Raw genomic sequence first — 24,272 nt, forward strand, 5'->3', positions numbered from 1 at the left:
GAGCGCCTCCCCGCGACACGCCCCTTCGCCACCCCGGGCTCTCATTGGGTACGAGGGGCCCCGACACGTGACCCGGCGGCCTCTCATTGGAGGCCCGCTGCGTCCCCTCAGTTTTGGCTCCCGCGGGGCGGCTGTAGGAAGATGGCGGCGGAGCTGGTCGAGGCGATGGCAAGTGGAGCTCGATCCGGGCGGGCTGGGCTGGGCTGGACCGGACCGGACCGGGCTGGGGGTCCGGACCGCGGGGCGGGGGGCAGATCCGACAGGCGTTATGGTTAAAGGGATGATGGAGACACAGCAGCAAGTATAAACAGAAGAAACGGCGCAAGAAAACAGGCTTCCCGTTTCAAAAGCACTCCCCAGCCGCTCAGAGCAGCCGGCAGGGTCCTGCTTGTGTAGAAGTGAACAGGGAGTGAATAGCTGTGTTTGAAACGTGCTGCTGTGCTGTAATTGCCGGCAGTGAAGCGCCGGTATCGTGTGTGTTGTTCCGGCTGGTGTCGCTTGCACACTCCGCTAATCCGATAGGACGGGCGGGTAGTTGCGCAGGTTGGCACCGGGAGTCCACGGCAGGTGCAATCGCGTTGCTATCGTATAGCTAACACTAGTAATGACGAGATGACACAACGCGTCCGGCGAGTTTCGCTTTCCTCACAAGCCATTCGTGTAAATACATCTTCACAGTTATCCTCAGGTTAAGCGGCATTAGTCCGGCGGGTGTGGAAATGCCATGGTTGTATTTGCAACCTACATTTAGAAAACCGGACTGCGGCTCTTGCGAGTTACGCTGTTTTGTAAACAGACGGGGTTGGGATGAAGCAATATGTTGTGAAGATAACGGGTTGCGATTTAGACTGTTGAGTTTAAAAACTTTAAACTCGGTTATACCAACTAACATCGAAAGAATACGCCGCTGCGCGTTTCAAATGGATTTGAAACAGTTGCCACAACGAAACTATTTTTTTTTATTTATACAGAATAATTGAATTTCTGTTAAAGAAATAAAGGTTTATTTTTTTAATTATTATTTTTACTGTGACAGTAATTTTTATTTTTAATGTAATAAATCCAAAAGCCCCGTTTTTCCTGCGGTTCTGGAGGAGCTGCAAAGTGACAGTTGGTCGATGGAGTGCTCGGTTCTGATCGCACACCGCGGCGCCACTGTTGTCTGAACGAAGCGGTTCTGCCCGATGCGTAGCTGTTAAAATTTGTGTGGAAAAACACCAAAAAATAAAGTTTGGAATCGAGCAGTCGGCACCCACTCAAAAAAATCCACACATGGGCTTTAGATCACATTTCTGTCGATTCTATAATATGAAGTGCAAGTTTGGAATGTAGAAGTGGTGCTGCTGCTTAGTGGACCCGTACCGACCCTGCTTGAAGCTTGTCTCACCCTGTCTCTCTCTTGTCCTTGCCTCCTCTCAGAACATGGTGAAGAGTTTCCGCGTGCTGGACCTGCAGACTCTGCTGTCCTCCGTGGGGCGCAGTAAGAGCGGGCTGAAGCAGGACCTGGTGAGCCGGGCTCTGAGGCTGGTTCAAGGGGAGTGCAGCCCCGAGCTGCTGCGGGAGATCCGGCAGCTCTACGAGTCTCGCTTCCCCAAGAAGGCAGCCAGGGCTGCGGTGGCGGCGGCGGCTGTGCCTGTGGGGCTGGGGGTGGGCGGCTCGAGGACGGGCTACCACTCCCCCCCTTCCCCCTCCCCCAACTCGTCGTCCTCCTCCTCCTCCTCCTCCTCCTCGTCCTCCTCTCTGCGCTCCGGGGCACGATCCCAGGTGGGCTCCTATCTCAACGGTCTGGACAAGCCCCCTCAGAGCAGGCAGGCTGCAGGCAGCGTCAAGCTAGCCAGCCTCCCCTTCTACCAGACCCTGGAAGTACTACTGCCGCCCACAGAGCTCGGTGAGGAGGGGGAGGGGGGGAACGTGTGTTTTTTTGACACTAAATATTTTTGTATTCACATACTAGGGTATCATCACTAATCACGTCTCTGCCCCCCCCTCCCCCCAGTCCCACAGAATAGCGAGAAGCTGCAGGACACTCCGTGTGTGTTCGAGCTGAGCAAGGCCCAAGTGGAGCGGATCAGGAACTCCAGGTAACCGGGCCGCTGTGGGTGGCACCAGCAGAGGGACTGCACTCCAGCTGGGCAGGGCTGTGATGCGGAGCCCCTGGGAGACCAGGCCACTGTGTCTGACATATTCTCAAGCAGCTCTCTGTACGGGACGTTTTCAAGGGGTTTTAAAGCAGCTTCGAATTTATTAAGATTGGTTTAGTTATTGTAACACCCCCAAAGTCTCCTGGCTGTTACACAGGCTTCCGAGCCACAGTGCAGCTGCAGAGCGCTAGCTCCCTGTGCTGCTGCTAACTGGAGCATATCCACAACCCCCAGCATCACAAGGCACGCGGCCGCACCAGAGGAATACACTGGATAAACTGCACTCTGAGAGAGGAGGACACGTTTGCTCTGACATGAATTCCTTGTTGTTTACACAGAGCTGTTGTTTCAAGGGGAATGCATTGCACTGCATTTTTGTGAACTTGTTGTTTTGAAACAATGGGATACAAGTCTTTTTTTTTTTTATTTGTAGGGAGCTGGACACTGGGCTCAAATCAATTCAGGTAGTGCTGAGGTGAGTGGAACAGTGTCTTCTATTGACGTCTTGTTGCTTAGTAAAATATGTATCTCTTTTTAAAATATTTCAAAGTCTGTTTTTGTGACGTTGAGTGTGTTAATATCTGTGGATGGTCAGAGTCCTTTGTTGTCTTTTCAGGCTCTGCTATGCAGACACCAGTGGTGTTCAGGAAGACCAGTACCCCCCCAACATCGCGATCAAAGTGAACCACAGTTACTGTCACGTGCCGGTAAGCGGCCGCCACTGAGCAGCGCGGCTTCGTGACGGTGCATCAGCATTGACACCAACTGTGACAGACAGGAACTCCGTCCTGATTCGAGATTTGAAAAAACAGGAGCGGATCAGACTGCTATGGGAGGGACGGGGGCCTCTTCTGTCCCTGATTCGCTTTTCAGTGCAGTAGTTCAGTTTGTTTGCTCTTGGCTGACAGTAAATTGGACTGTAGTTTGCATTGGAGGGGATCCTCAGTCAGTCGTGTGCTGGGTTGGGAGATGGTTGATGGAAGGAATTGGCAGCGGTGGTCCCCTCCACACGCCTGTGCTGTGCTTACTGTCCTGTGTCTGCGTGTGCTCAGTAACGCCCCCCTCTGTCCACACAGGGTTACTACCCCTCCAACAAGCCGGGGGTGGAGCCTCGCCGCCCCTGCCGACCCATCAACATCACGTCATACCTGTCAACGGCAACCAACAGGCTCGTGGTCACCTGGGGCAACTACGGCAAGGTAATTAATTACAGTGAACTGTGACGGAGTGATCAGTCACTGTCACCTCCCCCCGGAGTGTACCCCGCTACCCCCACACCCAAATTCAGTGCCTCAGCCTGACCCTCGCTCTCCTCTCCCCAGAGGTAACCCTAACCCTAACCCAATCTCAGTGTACTGCTGCTGAATTCAGTGCCTCAGCCTGACCCTCGCTGTCCTCTCCCCAGAGGTACTGCGTGGCTCTGGATCTGGTGCAGGTCTTGACGTCAGAAGAGTTGTTTGCCATGATGAAGCGCTTTTCAGTGAAGAGCCCAGAGCAGTGCCGGGAAATCAGTGAGTCCTGAACACAAACTCTCCACTAGAAGCTTTGCAGATAGCATTTAGTGCTGGTTAAAGATCACCTGTTTCTATCTACTTCTTTGTTTGAATTCTCATTATTATTATTATTATTATTATTATTATTATTATTATTATTATTATTATTTTCCCTTCGATTTAGTTCAAGACAAACTGCGTTACGACCCAGACAGTGAGATCGCAACGACGGGGTTGAGAGTGTCGCTCATGTGTCCGGTAGGCTGTTACTCTGTCTGTAGTATTCACAATCTTCTAAATCCCCTAATCGATATTGTGACCAGCTGCTCAAGAAAGCACCGCAATTGAAAAATATATATTATAAAATATATAAATATACAGTGTCTCCCAGACAGGCTGTGTGCGCAAGGCAGCTCCTGGTTAGATAAGCAGAAAATAAGACCATGATTGCCCACGCTGGGTAAGGTTCCTCCCTGTAGGTGTGTGGCGAGAAGGGAAGAAAGGTTGCTCCTTGTGAAATAAGTGACCTCTCTGTCTCTCAGCTGGTGAAGATGCGCCTGGCCGTGCCCTGCCGTGCCCTGACCTGCGCACACCTCCAGTGCTTCGACGGTGTGTTCTTCCTGCAGATGAACGAGAAGAAACCCACCTGGACCTGCCCTGTGTGTGACAAGCCAGCCTCCTTCGAGCTGCTCATCATAGACGGGTACGCCTGCCTCTCGCTGCCTCCCTCGCTGCCTCCCTCGCTGCTTCACGCTGCCTCCCTCGCTGCCTCCCTCGCTGCTTCACTCTGCCTCCCTCGCTGCCTCCCTCGCTGCTTCACGCTGCCTCCCTCGCTGCTTCACGCTGCCTCCCTCGCTGCCTCCCTCGCTGCTTCACGCTGCCTCCCTCGCTGCCTCCCTCGCTGCTTCACGCTGCCTCCCTCGCTGCTTCACGCTGCCTCCCTCGCTGCCTCCCTCGCTGCTTCACGCTGCCTCCCTCGCTGCTTCACGCTGCCTCCCTCGCTGCTTCACGCTGCCTCCCACGCTGCCTCCCTCGCTGCTTCACACTGCCTCCCTCGCTGCCTCCCTCGCTGCTTCACACTGCCTCCCTCGCTGCCTGCCTAGATGTGTAATTCAGACAGTGAAATAAATATCTTAATATATAATAATATTTCGCAGGAAATACATTGACTGTGGTTTTGACTGTGTAGTTATTCACTGTGTGGTTTTGACTGTGTAGTTATTCACTGTGTGGTTTTGGTTCTGTCTAGTTATTCACTGTGTGGTTTTGGTTCTGTCTAGTTATTCACTGTGTGGTTTTGGTTCTGTCTAGTTATTCACTGTGTGGTTTTGGTTCTGTGCAGTTATTCACTGTGTGGTTTTGGTTCTGTGCAGTTATTCACTGTGGTTTTGGTTCTGTCTAGTTATTCACTGTGTGGTTTTGGTTCTGTCTAGTTATTCACTATGTGGTTTTGGTTCTGTCTTGTTATTCACTGTGTGGTTTTGGTTCTGTCTTGTTATTCACTGTGTGGTTTTGGTTCTGTGCAGTTATTCACTGTGTGGTTGTGACTGTTCTGTGTGTAACGCAGGCTCCTGTGGGAGCTCCTGAAGGAGACGGAGGATGTGGAGGAGATAGAGTACCTGGCTGACGGCTCCTGGCGTCCGATCCGAGAGGAGAAGGTGCGAGACCGGGATCGAGAGAGGAGCAACACGCCGGAGTACCCAGTGATGCAGATCGGTGAGGGGGCCGGGGGGGGGGGGGATACAGAAGGGACCTCCTGCATGTGAACCCAGGGTGGGAATAAGACCCCCCATTGCACTTTGCAAAGCAGCTGTTTGCAGCTCACAGGAATACAGTGTTAAATAATAAATGAAACAGTGCAGTCCCTGCTGTCAGTCCGGAGCCCTGCCTCAGCCCCTGTCTCGTTTCCCCCGCAGGCTCCCCTGAAGTGAACGGACACTCCCCTGCGCACAGCAGCGGCAGTCAGGGCGGCGCGGGCGGGCCGGGCGCGGTGGTGGACCTCACCCAGGACTCCTCCACGGAGGAGGAGGAGGAGAGCGAGGGCGACTCCGAGGAGAGTGACGAGAGGCCGGCGCCCAAGCGGGGGCGCTACGCCTATGACAAGGACCTGGTCACCGCGTACTGACCCCCCCCCCCCACTGTGGGGGAGGGGGCTCTGGGCCAGGGATTTTAAAACAGGAGGAAATAGGGGGTGGGGGGGGAGAAATCTCCCCGCTCCGGTCACGTGACAGACAGACTCAGAGAAGCACTCCTTGTGAAGTGTAGAGACTGGCGCAGGCAACCCCCAGACTGCTTCTACACAGGAGCGCTGCTGCCCCCTGCAGCTGCTTGTCTTCCGACGAACAGACCCCTTGGGTTGGGGGAGTAGGGGGGGGGGGGGGGGGGGTCAAGAGGCTGGTTCAAGGGACGGCTGATTTAATGGTTGTTTTTTTCTTGTATGAAGCGAACCTGTTTTATTTGTATAGGCTGGGTTCGGCACACAGAGCCAGTCCAGGAGCGGAGGCTCTGTGGAGCGCGCAGGACTCTTGTCTTGGGGCGCAGGGGTGGATTGGGGAGCTCCGATTTGTGGAGGGGGTGAAAACTGGGACCCCGGGGTGCGGATTCCGGACACAAAAGAATTATTGGTGTTTGAAAAAAAGAAAAAAGAAATAAACAAAACACAGCTTGAGGAAACTGAGAAACTGAAAACTACCTCAAAAGATTCCTAGTAAGTGTAAAGGATACGCGGCTTGTAATAATAATAATAATAATAATAATAATAATAATAATGACGATGATGTTTTTATTTCTAGTCTTACTGCTTGACATTGGAGAAACCGAACGAACTCCAGAATCCACAATGGATTATTATTATTATTATTTAGTTTTCTTTCCATGGACTTGCAGCTCTCTGTTCTCCCGGGAATCCTGCTTCATTGACTCCAGGAACGTTGCTCCCAACCTGCTGCTGCTTCACAGTCACTGGAATTTGGGGAGGAGGCTGTAGAGAAATCTGGGGAGGAATTCAAGGCGTTCCCAAAATCCTGCTCCTCTCGCTCCCAGCCTGTTCCAAACATCCATTCTTACTTTGTTTCTCCTTGTTCTTCTTTCCAGTGTAAAGTCGTTATATTGACCAGAAAGGTAAAGAAATAAACCACGCTGCAGTTCTAGTGTTTGTGTTTGTGTTTGGTACAGATCCAAGGTAGTACAGAATGAGTAATGGGTGGGGTTTCTTAAATAAATAATTGCCAGCAATTTCATCTAGTCTCTCTCACGGTACAGGCAAGAAACTAATACAGCACTTAGTGGGTGTTGAGAGCTTGGCAGGGGTAGTTTAGAGAGAGTTTGTGTCAGGTAGCAGGTTTTGCTAAGGCATGGCACAGCGCCCTCCTCTGGCTGCGGGCCGGCGGTGCAGGGGGAAGCTTGTGTAGCAGCAGGACACTGATTAGTTTTGTGTGGAGTGTGTGAGCGTTTCATTCGGAGTTTCATTTGCAGAATTCAAGAGGGAATGAGAGTGACACAAATTGAAAATTTCAGGTAACAAAAATAATAGAGGCGTTATTATTATTATTATTATTATTATTATGTCCCAGTGGAGAGAAATGTCTGTTTAAAAAAATAACAAAAAACACAAAAATGTTGTGTTGCTGCTGTTGAGAGGAGCCAGCCCAGACGAGGACCCCCTCCCCAGAGCTGAGTGTTTTCAATGGGATGCAGGCGCTGTCTCTGTAGTGGATGCTCTTTGTCCCGCTCAGATGAGGACCCCTTCCCCAGAGCTGAGTGTTTTCAATGGGATGCAGGCGCTGTCTCTGTAGTGGATGCTCTTTGTCCCGCTCAGATGAGGACCCCCCTCCCCAGAGCTGAGTGTTTTCAATGGGATGCAGGCGCTGTCTCTGTAGTGGATGCTCTTTGTCCCGCTCAGATGAGGACCCCCTTCCCCAGAGCTGTGTGTTTTCAGTGGGATGCAGGCGCTGTCTCTGTAGTGGATGCTCTTTGTCCCGCTCAGATGAGGACCCCCCTCCCCAGAGCTGTGTGTTTTCAATGGGATGCAGGCGCTGTCTCTGTAGTGGATGCTCTTTGTCCCGCTCAGATGAGGACCCCCCTCCCCAGAGCTGTGTGTTTTCAATGGGATGCAGGCGCTGTCTCTGTAGTGGATGCTCTTTGTCCCGCTCAGATGAGGACCCCTTCCCCAGAGCTGAGTGTTTTCAATGGGATGCAGGCGCTGTCTCTGTAGTGGATGCTCTTTGTCCCGCTCAGATGAGGACCCCCCTCCCCAGAGCTGTGTGTTTTCAATGGGATGCAGGCGCTGTCTCTGTAGTGGATGCTCTTTGTCCCGCTCAGATGAGGACCCCTTCCCCAGAGCTGAGTGTTTTCAATGGGATGCAGGCGCTGTCTCTGTAGTGGATGCTCTTTGTCCCGCTCAGATGAGGACCCCCCTCCCCAGAGCTGTGTGTTTTCAATGGGATGCAGGCGCTGTCTCTATAGTGGATGCTCTTTGTCCCGCTCAGATGAGGACCCCCCTCCCCAGAGCTGTGTGTTTTCAATGGGATGCAGGCGCTGTCTCTATAGTGGATGCTCTTTGTCCCGCTCAGATGAGGACCCCTTCCCCAGAGCTGAGTGTTTTCAATGGGATGCAGGCGCTGTCTCTGTAGTGGATGCTCTTTGTCCCGCTCAGATGAGGACCCCTTCCCCAGAGCTGTGTGTTTTCAATGGGATGCAGGCGCTGTCTCTGTAGTGGATGCTCTTTGTCCCGCTCAGACGAGCCCAGTTGATCTGAACTCCCGAGTGTGCAGTTTGCATCGAGAGGGTTTGCGATTGTGCTTCTTAATAGCTGCAGATCTGCGGCATCAGTCAGCTTAACCGTTTTCACTGAGCGCACTGGAAAAACACGACAGGAAAAATGCGACTGGATAAACGGCTGCAAACCTTTTTTTTTTTTTTAATGTACTTTTAAGTTAATTTATCCTTTTGTTTTATTTATTTATTTTTGTTTGCAGTGTAACCGAGGTACATTTTAATTAATGAGCGATTGATTAGTTGCATAATGTGGCAATGTACAAAAACAAGGCTTTTTGAGTTGTGATATGTCTTCTAAATCTGGGTTTAAACAGCCCCCCGCCTGAGTCTCCCTGCCCCAGCGCTATCTTCCCCTCCCCCAGGTCTCCCTGCCCCAGCGCTACCCCCCTGTAGCAGCTTTCGTCCCTGCTGCCGCTGTAGCAGTTCCATGTCTAGTGTGTGTGGTTTTTTTTGTTAGTTTTTTTTTATATGTTCATATTAATAAAAAATTAAAAAGTAATAAAAAATATTTTACCAATTTGTGGCTTGTGCCTTTTCATTTCTTATTGGTATTATTTGATTTGAAATGTAGTGCTTCCAGTACAGTTCCGTGGTTGCCGGCGGTAGTGATGAAACTGTATCCCTGTGTGCTCCATTGCGGCTCCAGCTGCTCAGTAGCTGACTGCAGGACGGCCGCTCCTTTGCAGAGCCGCAATGGCGTCCGTTTCATCAGCGCTGTGATTGGAGCAGGTGCAGTTGCCTGAAGGCTGCCACCAGAGGGCATACTGCCTCAAGGAGCTCTGGTAGGTAAAGCAGTTAAAGTCGGGGAGCACATTACTGGTGGGCAACTCACAGAAGGGCATAAATAATTCAATACAGTCTAGTGTAGAGAACTCAGTGCTGTACTAGGGCTCTGAGAGCAGCTAATTCAATACAGTCTGGTATAGAGAACTCAGTGCTGTACTGGGGATCTGAGAGCAGCTAATTCAATACAGTCTAGTGTAGAGAACTCAGTGCTGTACTGGGGATCTGAGAGCAGCTAATTCAATACAGTCTAGTGTAGAGAACTCAGGGCTGTACTGGGGATCTGAGAGCAGCTAATTCAATACAGTCTAGTGTAGAGAACTCAGTGCTGTACTGGGGATCTGAGAGCAGCTAATTCAATACAGTCTAGTGTAGAGAACTCAGTGCTGTACTGGGGATCTGAGAGCAGCTAATTCAATACAGTCTAGTGTAGAGAACTCAGTGCTGTACTGGGGATCTGACAGCCAGCTAATTCAATACAGTCTAGTGTAGAGAACTCAGTGCTGTACTGGGGATCTGAGAGCAGCTAATTCAATACAGTCTAGTGTAGAGAACTCAGTGCTGTACTGGGGATCTGAGAGCAGCTAATTCAATACAGTCTAGTGTAGAGAACTCAGCGCTGTACTGGGGATCTGAGAGCAGCTAATTCAATACAGTCTGGTATAGAGAACTCAATGCTGTACTGGGGATCTGAGAGCAGCTAATTCAATACAGTCTAGTGTAGAGAACTCAGTGCTGTACTGGGGATCTGAGAGCAGCTAATTCAATACAGTCTGGTATAGAGAACTCAGTGCTGTACTGGGGATCTGAGAGCAGCTAATTCAATACAGTCTAGTGTAGAAAACGCGGTGCTGTACTGGGGCTCTGAGAGCACGCTAGTTCAATACAGCACCAGCAGCCCTGTTTCAGAGGGAGAATGGATGGTACTTGTAATGGCAGTGGCAGGGAGCGGCTGGGTCTGGCCTTCACCATCGACTACCTGCTCTATGACAAGGGCAAGAACATAGGTTCAAATAAAGAACAGGAGGGGGAGGTGCTGAAACCATCCCCCAGCCTGGCTCGAAGCCCCCCTCCAGAGCGGGGAGATGGGGGGCCCTCGGAGCAGCAGCAGGGGGAGAGGCAGGACAAGCCAGCGCAGTCCTACATCGCTCTCATCTCCATGGCCATCCTGGAATCCAAGGACAAGAAGCTGCAGCTTGGTGACATCTATCAGTGGCTCATGAACAAGCACTCTCACTTCAGGAGCGAGGTAGCGAGCAACAGTCGTGAATGGGTTTGAATTGTCCCGGGTCGCTGGCTCAGTGCGTGTGCTGAATTACTGGGCTGCGGTGTGAATGGAGTGCAGACACTGCGGCACTGGTCAGGGAGCAGTGTATGGCAGGCTGCTGCTGCTGTTATTATGCCGAGACGTGTGTGTGTGTCCCAGTGCTGTTTCAATAGGCTGGGCTCATACCAGTTCAGCCTCTGTGCCTCTAGCCTGCCCTGCCCTGGGTGCTCCCTCACTGCTCCACCTGAACCTTCCTGTTAGCTCTGTTATATCCTCAATGCTGCTGTAACCCTGTCTGCTCTGTCAGCCCCCCCCCCTTGAACTTTTTTAAACCCAAGAATCAGACCTCCCCAAATCAGAACCCCCCTCCATTCCTCCCGTGTCTCACATGGCAGTGCTGCATTGCTGAGGAGCAGGGTGCTAATCGGAGCACTAGGAGGGTTATCTCACAGAACAAGAACACAACCCCTCAAGAAGATCAGGATCTTAAACTCCATCCGCACCCCGAGGACCCGCAGCGCCGCCTGCTGGACTCCATCCGCACCCCGAGGACCCGCAGCGCCGCCTGCTGGACTCCATCCGCACCCCGAGGACCCGCAGCGCCGCCTGCTGGACTCCATCCGCACCCCGAGGACCCGCAGCGCCGCCTGCTGGACTCCATCCGCACCCCGAGGACCCGCAGCGCCGCCTGCTGGACTCCATCCGCACCCCGAGGACCCGCAGCGCCGCCTGCTGGACTCCATCCGCACCCCGAGGACCCGCAGCGCCGCCTGCTGGACTCCATCCGCACCCCGAGGACCCGCAGCGCCGCCTGCTGGACTCCATCCGCCACACACGCGTATCCAGACCTCGAACTTAAACTTCATTTCTATTGGAGACTCAGCTTGGGAGAGTCAAAAGGAGATTACAACAGCAGCGGAGGCTTGTTCGCGGAGTTGAAAGGTATATTACAGTTAGACAGTGAGAATTAAAAACAGAATCGCACTGCGAGACAGCAAAGGGGGCGGGGGGGGGAGTGTTCAGGAGCACTGCCGCGTTCACACACATCGGGACACAAAACAACCACCACGAATTTAGGAAAGGAACCGAAGCAATAGTATCAGTATCCAAAAAACGAACGACTCGGAAAAAAAAACAACGATTTGCATAAAACTGGAAAATAGTAAAGATAAGCGCCGAAAAATGAAACGAATAAACTGATGTGTGTGTGTGTGTGTGTGTGTGTGTCTAAATCTGCGTACCTCGAGCTGGGGGAGGCAGGGGGGAAGGGGTCAGGGGGCAGGGGAGATGTAAGTGATTGATTGAGACGTGCCTCCCCCCCGTAGTGTGCAAATCGTAATTGTCATTAGACGGCTTTGTGAAGTGGTCTCTGTCTATTAACGCCTAGCTAGCGCGTTTTACAATCGCCATTAAATGACATTAATTTACGAAGGGCTCCTAAAATTTTATAAGATTTATTTAATAAAGGGAATAAATACCCACACACACACACACACACACACACACACACACACACACACACACAACAACCCCGTTTCCGAGAAACCTTATTTGGAATCCCTCGTCGACAATTTTTCGTGTTTTAATAATTTAATTACTTATTTATGTATGTAAGTAAATACTACAACAAGATAAATGTAACAATATTTATTTATTTATTTATTTATTTATTTTATACATTAATAGTGTCATTTGTGGTCGCTTTTGGTCGATTTTAAGAAAAATAATGATGTAACGAAAATTAAAGGTTTTACTAAAACCAGCCGCCAGATGGTGCCAGAGCTCCACTGAACAGCGCTGGTTCTGCACAATACCAGCCGATCAGAACATCTGGAATCTCGGTGTGAGCAGGACAGCACTTGGAAAAGCCAGGTTTTTTTTTTTTTTTTTTTTTTGGTAAAGTCGTTAGAAATGGCAGTGAAATATATCCCCCGCCCCTCTTCTCCCTTTCACACTCCCTGCCCACCTCTCCCCTCTTTCTCACAGTTAACACTTTTCTCTCTAACCCCCGCTCCCCCCTCACTCACCCCTTCTCGCTCTTTCTCTCTCACCCCTCTCTCGGTCAATATTCCCAGAGTCCCTCTCTCTCAGTCCTCCAGAGAGGGTGTCCTATTGAGCGCTCGGCTGCCTGGGAAGTGTCAGCTGACGCCGGGCTGCAAGGAGGGGAATTACAGGAAGCAGCAAAGTCGTCAGATAAGCTGTAGTTGCTTCTTCTCAGCGCTGGAAAGACATCTCTGTTTTGAAAATGTTTTTCAAAAATGCTGGGAAGCATCCACCAGGGGGCACTAGCGCTGTGTAACCCTGATACAAGAGAGAGAGGAACACACCACTGTGAACATCACCCTGACACAAGAGAGAGAGGGAACACACCACTGTGAACATCACCCTGACACAAGAGAGAGAGAGGAACACACCACTGTGAACATCACCCTGACACAAGAGAGAGAGGAACACACCACTGTGAACATCACCCTGACACAAGAGAGAGAGAGGAACACACCACTGTGAACATCACCCTGACACAAGAGAGAGAGGAACACACCACTGTGAACATCACCCTGACACAAGAGAGAGAGGAACACACCACTGTGAACATCACCCTGACACAAGAGAGAGAGAGGAACACACCACTGTGAACATCACCCTGACACAAGAGAGACAGAGGAACACACCACTGTGAACATCACCCTGACACAAGAGAGAGAGGAACACACCACTGTGAACATCACTCTGACACAAGAGAGAGAGAGGAACACACCACTGTGAACATCACCCTGACACAAGAGAGAGAGGAACACACCACTGTGAACATCACCCTGACACAAGAGAGAGAGGAACACACCACTGTGAACATCACCCTGACACAAGAGAGAGAGAGGAACACACCACTGTGAACATCACCCTGACACAAGAGAGAGAGGAACACACCACTGTGAACATCACCCTGACACAAGAGAGAGAGGAACACACCACTGTGAACATCACCCTGACACAAGAGAGAGAGAGGAACACACCACTGTGAACATCACCCTGACACAAGAGAGACAGAGGAACACACCACTGTGAACATCACCCTGACACAAGAGAGACAGAGGAACACACCACTGTGAACATCACCCTGACACAAGAGAGAGAGGAACACACCACTGTGAACATCACCCTGACACAAGAGAGAGAGGAACACACCACTGTGAACATCACTCTGACACATACACTCACTGACACTCAAACACACGAATGGAAATGCAGATGGAGGAGAATAGCTGGCTCTCAGCGCATTGTGTTGAGAGAACAGTGATGGTTCAGGAGACAATGCTACAGGCAGAAAGTCTGCAGGTGGAAGCCAGGGACTTGATGAATTTTTGGTAGTAAATATTTCTCAAATATTTTTGCATTTGAAGCGCCGCCAAGATCTCTCTCTCTCTCTCAGGAGAGAGAGACCGGTCTCTTGACCAGGTAATCCCCCTCCTCCTCCCTTTCTTCTTGTTCTGTCCTTGGACTCAGAGGGTCAAAGTCTTTATCTCTTCTTCTTTCTCTTCATGACCAGCTGCCTCTTCCCTTTCTCTCCCTCTCCCTTTCTTCTTGTTCCTCAGACCTTGTTTGAAGGGTCAAGGTCTCTCTATCTGCCTCTCTCCATCTTCCCCTCTCTTTACTCTATTCCCTCTCTCCACCTTCATCACAGTCTGTTTGCAGTGTTTCTTTTCCAGTCCCCCCTGTGCTTTTCCCATGGTTTTCTTATGTACTTTACCATGGCTTCGCTGTGCTTTATCACTCGTTGCTGTGCTTGTGCTGTGGCAGACGTGTATAAGGACCCTCTTCTCGGTATCGATGTGGCTGGAGAGTGTTCTCAGTATCAGTCCATACTCTCTCCAGGCTTGTCTCTCCAGCCTCAGCCTCTTCAGTGTAAATTAGAGAAAGATTAAAGCCGTGTGTTTGAGAGGGGAGAAGGGAGCGAGACGGAGCCCCCCTGACTCAGCTCTATTGGGGAGGGGTCTGTCAGGGCAGATGAAAGTGGAGGGAAGTGTGGTGCTGAAGGATGCTTGAGTGAACGATATCCCACTCTAGCATCGACCCACTGAGTCAATAACACTGAGCTCTCCCAGTCCACACTGTCAGGCTGAATCTCAGTGTGAATGCACAGCCCTGCTCAGCTCTCCCAGTCCACACTGTCAGGCTGAATCTCAGTGTGAACGCACAGCCCTGCTCAGCTCTCCCAGTCCACACTGTCAGGCTGAATCTCAGTGTGAACGCACAGCCCTGCTCAGCTCTCCCAGTCCACACTGTCAGGCTGAATCTCAGTGTGAACGCACAGCCCTGCTCAGCTCTCCCAGTCCACACTGTCAGGCAGAATCTCAGTGTGAATGCACAGCCCTGCTCAGCTCTCCCAGTCCACACTGTCAGGCTGAATCTCAGTGTGAACGCACAGCCCTGCTCAGCTCTCCCAGTCCACACTGTCAGGCTGAATCTCAGTGTGAACGCACAGCACTGCTCAGCTCTCCCAGTCCACACTGTCAGGCTGAATCTCAGTGTGAACGCACAGCACTGCTCAGCTCTCCCAGTCCACACTGTCAGGCTGAATCTCAGTGTGAACGCACAGCCCTGCTCAGCTCTCCCAGTCCACACTGTCAGGCTGAATCTCAGTGTGAACGCACAGCCCTGCTCAGCTCTCCCAGTCCACACTGTCAGGCTGAATCTCAGTGTGAACGCACAGCCCTGCTCAGCTCTCCCAGTCCACACTGTCAGGCAGAATCTCAGTGTGAATGCACAGCCCTGCTCAGCTCTCCCAGTCCACACTGTCAGGCAGAATCTCAGTGTGAACGCACAGCCCTGCTCAGCTCTCCCAGTCCACACTGTCAGGCAGAATCTCAGTGTGAACGCACAGCCCTGCTCAGCTCTCCCAGTCCACACTGTCAGGCTGAATCTCAGTGTGAACGCACAGCCCTGCTCAGCTCTCCCAGTCCACACTGTCAGGCTGAATCTCAGTGTGAACGCACAGCCCTGCTCAGCTCTCCCTCGTCTCTGTTGAAACGGGATGGGTCGTGAGTAACAACATTAACGCTCCAGGTGTTTGATATCAATACATTCACATCAGAACCAGGATGTTCCATTGATCTCTCTTCCATATCGGTGCGGTCTCCTTTAAACCTTTACAATTACTTTGAGAAAATCAGGAGCAAAATTTTGCTCTGGAGAAAAAAGCCAGCGAAATTCATTTACAATGCACAGGGTTATCAACCTTTTACATAAGAATCGGTCAGAATAAGAGCCGTCATCTGAAACGTAAACACACTGGCCTTGCTCAGACAGGATTGTGGGAAAGCAGCGGGAGCAACTGAGACAAGCCTGTGGTCATGTGACCTGGGTCTGCCTCATCAATATTAATATACTTATATAAACTGGACAGAATCTGTACAAACCTTTTCCAGTTTGGTCTGCTGACATCTTGGTTTTGTCTCGCTCTCTGATTCTCTGTCCTGCAGGAAAGTCCTCTCAGAGTGACTCTGTGACCTCCCCTTTGCCCCATTACAAACTGTAAGGTAATAAAATATGCAGATTGTTTGCGAGAACACATTTCAAATGTACAGGGAGTGGATAGAGGAGCTAAAAGGCACTTTTATGACACATTTCAAATGTACAGGGAGTGGATAGAGGAGCTAAAAGGCACTTTTATGACCACCATTGGCCCATGACCTTTAACCTTTAACCCCTCTTGACCCTTCCCCTACACTAACAGTCAACAGCAGGCACTGGACAACAAAAGGTTAATTCCGGGCAGTCCACCTGTGTGTGTGTGTGTGTGTGTGTGTGTGTCAGTCAGTAGCAACGATGTGTATGTGGGTGTAAAAAGAATGTTTATTCTTTTCTTCCAACTGGCACAGGAACAGGGAGAGAGAGAGAGAGCGAGAGAGAGAGGGAGGGAGGGAGGGAGCGCTAGCTATCCTAACGGATGCAATCACATTAAAAGCGAGGGCTATCATTCACTCTGTCCGGTCCCAGTGGGCTGGTCAAGGGGTCAGGGAGCAGGGCTGACCCTTGCATTATCTGGAGAGTGGGCAGGTCACTTTCCATTGACTGCCAGACAAGCGGTCAGCCTGGCCTGGTGTGCATTTCTACACTTCAATGAAGGAGAAAGGGGGTGGGGTCAGGAGGAGACAACAGGTGTTGGGAGACTGAGAGTCATGAAGACACTGAGAATGATATCAATGAGAGAGGCTGAGAGTCATGAAGACACTGAGAATGATACCAATGAGAGAGGCTGAGAGCCATGAAGACACTGAGAATGATATCAATGAGAGAGGCTGAGAGTCATGAAGACACTGAGAATGATACCAATGAGAGAGGCTGAGAGTCATGAAGACACTGAGAATGATATCAATGAGAGAGGCTGAGAGTCATGAAGACACTGAGAATGATACCAATGAGAGAGGCTGAGAGTCATGAAGACACTGAGAATGATATCAATGAGAGAGGCTGAGAGTCATGAAGACACTGAGAATGATATCAATGAGAGAGGCTGAGAGTCATGAAGACACTGAGAATGATATCAATGAGAGAGGCTGAGAGTCATGAAGACACTGAGAATGATATCAATGAGAGAGGCTGAGAGTCATGAAGACACTGAGAATGATATCAATGAGAGAGGCTGAGAGTCATGAAGACACTGAGAATGATATCAATGAGAGAGGCTGAGAGTCATGAAGACACTGAGAATGATATCAATGAGAGAGGCTGAGAGTCATGAAGACACTGAGAATGATATCAATGAGAGAGGCTGAGAGTCATGAAGACACTGAGAATGATATCAATGAGAGAGGCTGAGAGTCATGAAGACACTGAGAATGATATCAATGAGAGAGGCTGAGAGTCATGAAGACACTGAGAATGATATCAATGAGAGAGGCTGAGAGTCATGAAGACACTGAGAATGATATCAATGAGAGAGGCTGAGAGTCATGAAGACACTGAGAATGATATCAATGAGAGAGGCTGAGAGTCATGAAGACACTGAGAATGATATCAATGAGAGAGGCTGAGAGTCATGAAGACACTGAAAATGATATCAATGAGAGAGGCTGAGAGCCATGAAGACACTGAGAATGATATCAATGAGAGAGGCTGAGAGTCATGAAGACACTGAGAATGATATCAATGAGAGAGGCTGAGAGTCATGAAGACACTGAGAATGATATCAATGAGAGAGGCTGAGAGTCATGAAGACACTGAGAATGATATCAATGAGAGAGGCTGAGAGTCATGAAGACACTGAAAATGATATCAATGAGAGAGGCTGAGAGCCATGAAGACACTGAGAATGATATCAATGAGAGAGGCTGAGAGTCATGAAGACACTGAGAATGATATCAATGAGAGAGGCTGAGAGTCATGAAGACACTGAGAATGATATCAATGAGAGAGGCTGAGAGTCATGAAGACACTGAGAATGATATCAATGAGAGAGGCTGAGAGTCATGAAGACACTGAGAATGATACCAATGAGAGAGGCTGAGAGTCATGAAGACACTGAGAATGATGAAGGATATTAAATCAGGCAAAGGCACAGCAAAGCTGCTGAATTGACCTGTGAAGATGGGACTGTAGTAAATGCTTCAGATTTGCTTCTTCGACTCGTTCAGTTGTTTGACGCTCTCTTGCTCTTGTGTTTTCGATGAGTGGGATTTAAAGAGTGGGTAATGCTTCTCAGGGAACCAATAGACCCTCCAGGAATAGAGAGCTCTCTGATTGACTGCTGGGACAGCCTGCCCTTCCACACCATTACTGGCACTGCAGGAGAAAACAATGCGACCAGTCGGGCCTCCAAGAATGAGCCGAGCGAGCATCTGCCTGTCTGTCTGTGTGCCTCTCTGTCTGTCTGCTTCTCTGTCTGTCTGTCCCCCTGGTTAAATGCAAGGCTGTGACAGACTTAAACAAGAAAAAGGTTTAAATTATTAAATAATTGAATAATGGTTTAAATAAATAATACAACCCCTGCCTGGCCCTTCCACCTTCTGAATCTCATCAATATCAGGGTCTAGTGCTGTATATTATAAAGACATTTCAGAGGGCTGGATCACATCAATATCAGGGTCTAGTGCTGTATATTATAAAGACATTTCAGAGGGCTGTGTCTCATCAATATCAGGGTCTAGTGCTGTATATTATAAAGACATTTCAGAGGGCTGGATCACATCAATATCAGGGTCTAGTGCTGTATATTATAAAGACATTTCAGAGGGCTGGATCTCATCAATATCAGGGTCTAGTGCTGTATATTATAAAGACATTTCAGAGGGCTGGATCTCATCAATATCAGGGTCTAGTGCTGTATATTATAAAGACATTTCAGAGGGCTGGATCTCATCAATATCAGGGTCTAGTGCTGTATATTATAAAGACATTTCAGAGGGCTGGATCTCATCAATATCAGGGTCTAGTGCTGTATATTATAAAGACATTTCAGAGGGCTGGATCTCATCAATATCAGGGTCTAGTGCTGTATATTATAAAGACATTTCAGAGGGCTGGATCTCATCAATATCAGGGTCTAGTGCTGTATATTATAAAGACATTTCAGAGGGCTGGATCTCATCAATATCAGGGTCTAGTGCTGTATATTATAAAGACATTTCAGAGGGCTGGATCTCATCAATATCATGGTCTAGTGCTGTATATTATAAAGACATTTCAGAGGGCTGGATCTCATCAATATCAGGGTCTAGTGCTGTATATTATAAAGACATTTCAGAGGGCTGTGTCTCATCAATATCAGGGTCTAGTGCTGTATATTATAAAGACATTTCAGAGGGCTGGATCTCATCAATATCAGGGTCTAGTGCTGTATATTATAAAGACATTTCAGAGGGCTGGATCTCATCAATATCAGGGTCTAGTGCTGTATATTATAAAGACATTTCAGAGGGCTGGATCTCATCAATATCAGGGTCTAGTGCTGTGTATTATAAAGACATTTCAGAGGGCTGGATCTCATCAATATCAGGGTCTAGTGCTGTATATTATAAAGACATTTCAGAGGGCTGGATCTCATCAATATCAGGGTCTAGTGCTGTATATTATAAAGACATTTCAGAGGGCTGGATCTCATCAATATCAGGGTCTAGTGCTGTATATTATAAAGACATTTCAGAGGGCTGGATCTCATCAATATCAGGGTCTAGTGCTGTATATTAAAGACATTTCAGAGGGCTGGATCTCATCAATATCAGGGTCTAGTGCTGTATATTATAAAGACATTTCAGAGGGCTGGATCTCATCAATATCAGGGTCTAGTGCTGTATATTAAAGACATTTCAGAGGGCTGTTGTCTCATCAATATCAGGATCTAGCGCTGTATATTATAAAGACATTTCAGAGGGCTGGATCTCAATATCAGGGTCTGCTGTATAACACACATCTCAATAGTTCACTGCACAGTTATTATTGCCTACATGAGCTCCACTGGGCAGATGAAGGTGGTTCTGTTCTCACAGGACAGGATAGGCGAGAGGCACTCCACTGGGTAGGTTGCCTGTATTTACTTCAGTGCCAGTAACTTTCATTATTGTACTCTGCATTCTGAATGAAGGGACGGCAGGCTGCACCCCCCCCTCGACATGTTGCGTTAACATGATGACCCTGGTCTACTCAGGCCCTGATCTATGACCTCTGACCTGTGCCATTGTTTAACCAGCGCCAGTGATCAGGGGACACCCCCACCCAGAGAAGGGTCACCCCCCAACTGTCCCGAGACACACTCCGCACACACGCCTCTGAACAAAGGCTGTGGCGCCATGGCAACCTGCCCAGACCCCCTGCAGTGTAATAAAACACAGCCAACCAATTCAAACAATAAACCAATTCAAACAAAAAAACAATTCGACTGATTCAACTGATTGATCGAATTTGTTAAATTAAAGAAATCGGGTTAAGCATGTCCAACCATGGAAAAACACCTGACAAGAGAGAGAGAGAGAGAGGGAGAGAGAGGAGAGAGAGAGGGAGAGAGAGAGAGAGGAGAGAGAGAGGAGAGAGGAGAGAGAGAGAGAGAGAGAGAGAGAGAGAGAGAGGAGAGAGAGAGAGAGAGAGAGAGAGAGAGAGAGAGAGAGGGGAGAGAGGGAGGGAGGGGAGAGAGAGAGAGAGAGAGAGAGATCGAGAGAGAGAAGAGAGAGAGAGGGAGAGAGAGAGAGAGGGAGAGAGAGAGAGAGAGAGGGGAGAGAGAGAGAGGGAGAGAGAGAGAGAGAGAGAGAGGAGAGAGAGAGAGAGGGGAGAGAGAGAGGAGAGGAGAGAGAGAGAGGGAGAGAGAGAGAGAGGGAGAGAGAGAGAGGCAGGGCAGGGATGGGAATAAGACTCCTGTTGCATAGCAGCTTGATGAATTCCTGCTTTTACTAGGAGTTTAATAAGAGCCTGTTAACTACACAGACCTGGGCTAACCGAGCTGGTAGTGAAAGCTGGCAGGGGTGAAACTGCTGAAAGGGAGTGAGTGAGTTTATCACAGCCGCTGTGACTCAACTGTAAACAGTAAGGATTGGGCTTAATTAAGAATTTTTGAGCAGGTTTGAGAGGGAGGGAGGGGGGCTCCGGAAACATTAGGGAGCTGTCTGGGGCATCGTAAACATTGATTGAGGAGGGAGGCTCCATCACACCATCCCTTTATGGACGTGCTTCTGTGTTGCGTGGCGGCCGCCGATGGCTCTACGCAGATAGGGTAACGATTTCTAATGCATTAACGGCAGCAATGTGCAGCGGCAGGGGTAATATATCGCAGAGGAGGGCTTCCGGCATCTTCTAAAACTGTTGACATGAACAGAGATCCAGCGTGCCAGGCAGTGCGGAGCAGCACTTTAGCGGCAGGGCGATGGCCGGGACATGATAAGCACATCTCTCACCCTCGGGGGGTAATGAAGCGTTCCCCTATCCCTGCGCCTCCAGGCTCCGCATCCTGCTCTCGCTCCCTTTTATTGCGGAAGCCTCATCTCTGTTCCGTCTGCTGGCCTTTCTTTTTGTGTATTTATTTGTTTTTTCCTCCCCTCTCTTTTTTTTTTTTTTTTTTATCATTTTTGACTTCCTCCATACGCTTAGTTGCACACACAGGGCTGGTGGTGATGCCAGCTCTGATGCACGCCAGTCTCTGGGAGAGATCCTTGTGCTCTGATTGGCTCAGAAAGGGGTGTTCCAGATCGGTCAACATGAATTGTGACCACAGCTCAGCCTGGCATCACCCATCTCCCTGGCACTGTGGAGACTACAGCTTGGACAGGAGGTTCACATTCGCTACTGTGGCTCTCCCTCTGCCCCACCCTCTCTCCACCCAAACCTCTTCTCCTCTCTACCCTTCTCCTCTCCTCTCCACCCTTCTCCTCTCCTCTCCACACCTCTCCTCTCCTCCTGAACCTCAGTAAACTACCTGGAGTGAAATCTGGAAGGTCACAACTCAGACACAGACTTGTTCACGTTACAGCACGGAACAGCCCTTGCAAGACTTTCCCCAGAGTGAAAGCACAGAGAGGTGTGGTAAAGCACACTGAAAAAGCAAACCGTGGTCAACTACAGTATAGTGTAGTCATGGGCAAAGCATTGAAGCTTACTGTGCAAAATACTGAGGGAAACTTTTACAAAGGAGAATGGAGGTTTATTGTCCGGGACAGCAGGCTGGGTTCTGTGTTCCAGCTCTCTGCTCTCCCCATGAAACTCTACATTTAGAGCCAGCAGATTCAGTAGGCCTTTCAAATTCTGTTCACAGACAGCGATAAAATATAGATTTAAGTATTAGGTAGAAGTGACCCTCTCCTCCCCACCCCCCCCCCCCCCCTCTCTCTCTCCCCCTCTCTCAGTCCCACCTTAGGACACTGCCCTGGCTGGATCAATACCTGATCGATCGGCTCAATCATCCCTTCAGAGGCTGAGAGAGGGGGAAAAGGGGGGGGGGAGGGGATTAGGGGGAAGGGGGTCGATAGAGGGAGGCTCTTCTTGCTAGCGGGCCGCCCGGAAAGGATAGGGAGGAGCCAGAGATGGGAGAGGGGGAGGCGGCTCCCTCGCCAAGGTTCCTTAATTTTGTTTCAAATATTTTTTATTGACTTTTTATTACTACGACAAGGTGAGGGAGGAAGTACAAGTCATACAAAAGAGACCCTCGTCCTCTCCCCTCCCCCTCCTCTCTCTCGCTCTCTCTCTCTCCCTCGCCAAGGAATTAAAAACAAAGGAATATAAAAAAATAACTGAAAAATATGCCTGCATGCTGTTCTCTCTCCTCTTCATTTCAGTAATGTTCTGTTAGCAGGACTAACACATGTATTATCAAAGCTATAAAATAAAAAGCATTCTTTACAAATATGAGCATTTATATACAATCAACTAAATCAATTCCTCTCTCCTTCACTTTTCCCCCCTCTCTCTTCTCCATTTTCCCTCTTCTCTGCCCTCTCCCTCCTGTTTCCTCTGCCCTTTCATCCCCTTTCCCTCTCTCCCTCATTCCCTCCCCTGTGTTCACAGACAGAGCTACAGGCAAAATCAATACCGCTCAGAGAAGGAGAGGAGGAGAGCAGAATATTTTTATCTTCTATTTGTGAGACGAGTGCTGACAAGGTTCAGACAAGAAAGAGAGGGGTGAGCAGACAGCGAGGGAGGAAAAAGAGAAATGGGGAGAGCGTGAGAGGAAGAGAGAGGGAGAGTGAAAGGGGGAACAAAGAGAAATCATGTAGCTTGCAGGGTTCTAAGCTCTGGGCTGTGAGTTCCAGGTTCCCTGTTCCAGATTTTAGAATCTGTGGGTGTGTGTGTATATCAGTGTGTATCAGTGTGTGTGTGTTAGTGTGTGTCAGTGTGTGGGTGTGTGTGTATATCATTGTGTATCAGTGTGTGTCAGTGTGTGTCAGTGTGGGTGTGTGTGTGTGTGTGTATCAGTGTGTGTCAGTGTGTGTGTGTGTCAGTGTGTGGGTGTGTGTGTTTATCAGTGTGTGTCAGTGTGTGTGTGTGTGTCAATGTGTGGGTGTGTGTGTCATATAGTACACACATGTGTTACACACATTGTCACACCAACACACACAGTCACATAGTGTGTGTGTGTGTGTGTGTTGTGTGTGTGTGTGTGTGTGTGTGTTGTGTGTGTGTGTGTGTGTGTGTGTGTGTGTGCAGTGTGTGTGTGTGTGTGTGTGTGTGTATCATTGTGTATCGGTGTGTGTGTGTGTGTGTGTATCATTGTGTATCAGTGTGTGTTCATGCCTGTACCAACACATTCTAACAACACTTACTTCTCTTGAGCAGATCTGCTGATAGAGCGCCATTCTCAATTGCTTCCAACTGTCAACACAATAGAAACAGCAGCGTCAATACCTTACAGCTACAGCCTCAGAGCAATTAGAGGAGCCAAGAAACAACGGAAACACTGCGAGCTTTACAATGGGAGGGAGCGTGTGTGTGCAGGGTAGAGGGACCCGCGGGGTTGAGGGACCCAGGGGGTTGAATGCGAGGCAGTTTGGGATGTCCTGCAGTGGACTGTAGGAAGCCAGTGTTTTCAGACAGTACTGCTGCAGTATTTAGAAGAGAAGCGTGTTGCTTGGGATTAGCTGAAACCCTCAGGACCCTCCAAGCAGGAGAAACTCAAGAAGCCCTCACTGCAATCACACACTGGAGGCTCACAGTATCGAGAAGCAATCACACACTGGAGGCTCACAGTATCGAGAAGCCCTCACTGCAATCACACACTGGAGGCTCACAGTATCGAGAAGCCCTCACTGCAATCACACACTGGAGGCTCACAGTATCGAGAAGCCCTCACTGCAATCACACACTGGAGGCTCACAGTATCGAGAAGCAATCACACAC

At 49.5% G+C, this 24,272-nt stretch overlaps 2 protein-coding genes across 2 annotated transcripts in view; one reads left to right on the forward strand and one right to left on the reverse strand.

Moving 5' to 3' along the window:
- The window catches only part of LOC121301280 (RNA polymerase II elongation factor ELL-like), a 794,007-nt gene that overhangs the window by 190,386 nt on the left and 579,349 nt on the right, over positions 1 to 24,272 (reverse strand). The window lies entirely within an intron of this gene.
- LOC121301284 (E3 SUMO-protein ligase PIAS4-A-like) lies at positions 75 to 5,963 on the forward strand. Its single transcript, XM_041230529.1, has 11 exons — positions 75 to 168; positions 1,420 to 1,888; positions 1,997 to 2,081; positions 2,575 to 2,616; positions 2,758 to 2,848; positions 3,218 to 3,340; positions 3,547 to 3,652; positions 3,819 to 3,892; positions 4,177 to 4,337; positions 5,202 to 5,350; positions 5,551 to 5,963. Exons 1-11 carry the CDS (start codon positions 142 to 144, stop codon positions 5,757 to 5,759), a joined length of 1,536 nt encoding a protein of 511 aa, XP_041086463.1. The 5' UTR covers positions 75 to 141; the 3' UTR covers positions 5,760 to 5,963.

This window comes from Polyodon spathula, chromosome 27 (genome assembly GCF_017654505.1).
Source record: "Polyodon spathula isolate WHYD16114869_AA chromosome 27, ASM1765450v1, whole genome shotgun sequence".
NCBI classification, from domain to species: Eukaryota; Metazoa; Chordata; class Actinopteri; order Acipenseriformes; family Polyodontidae; genus Polyodon; species Polyodon spathula.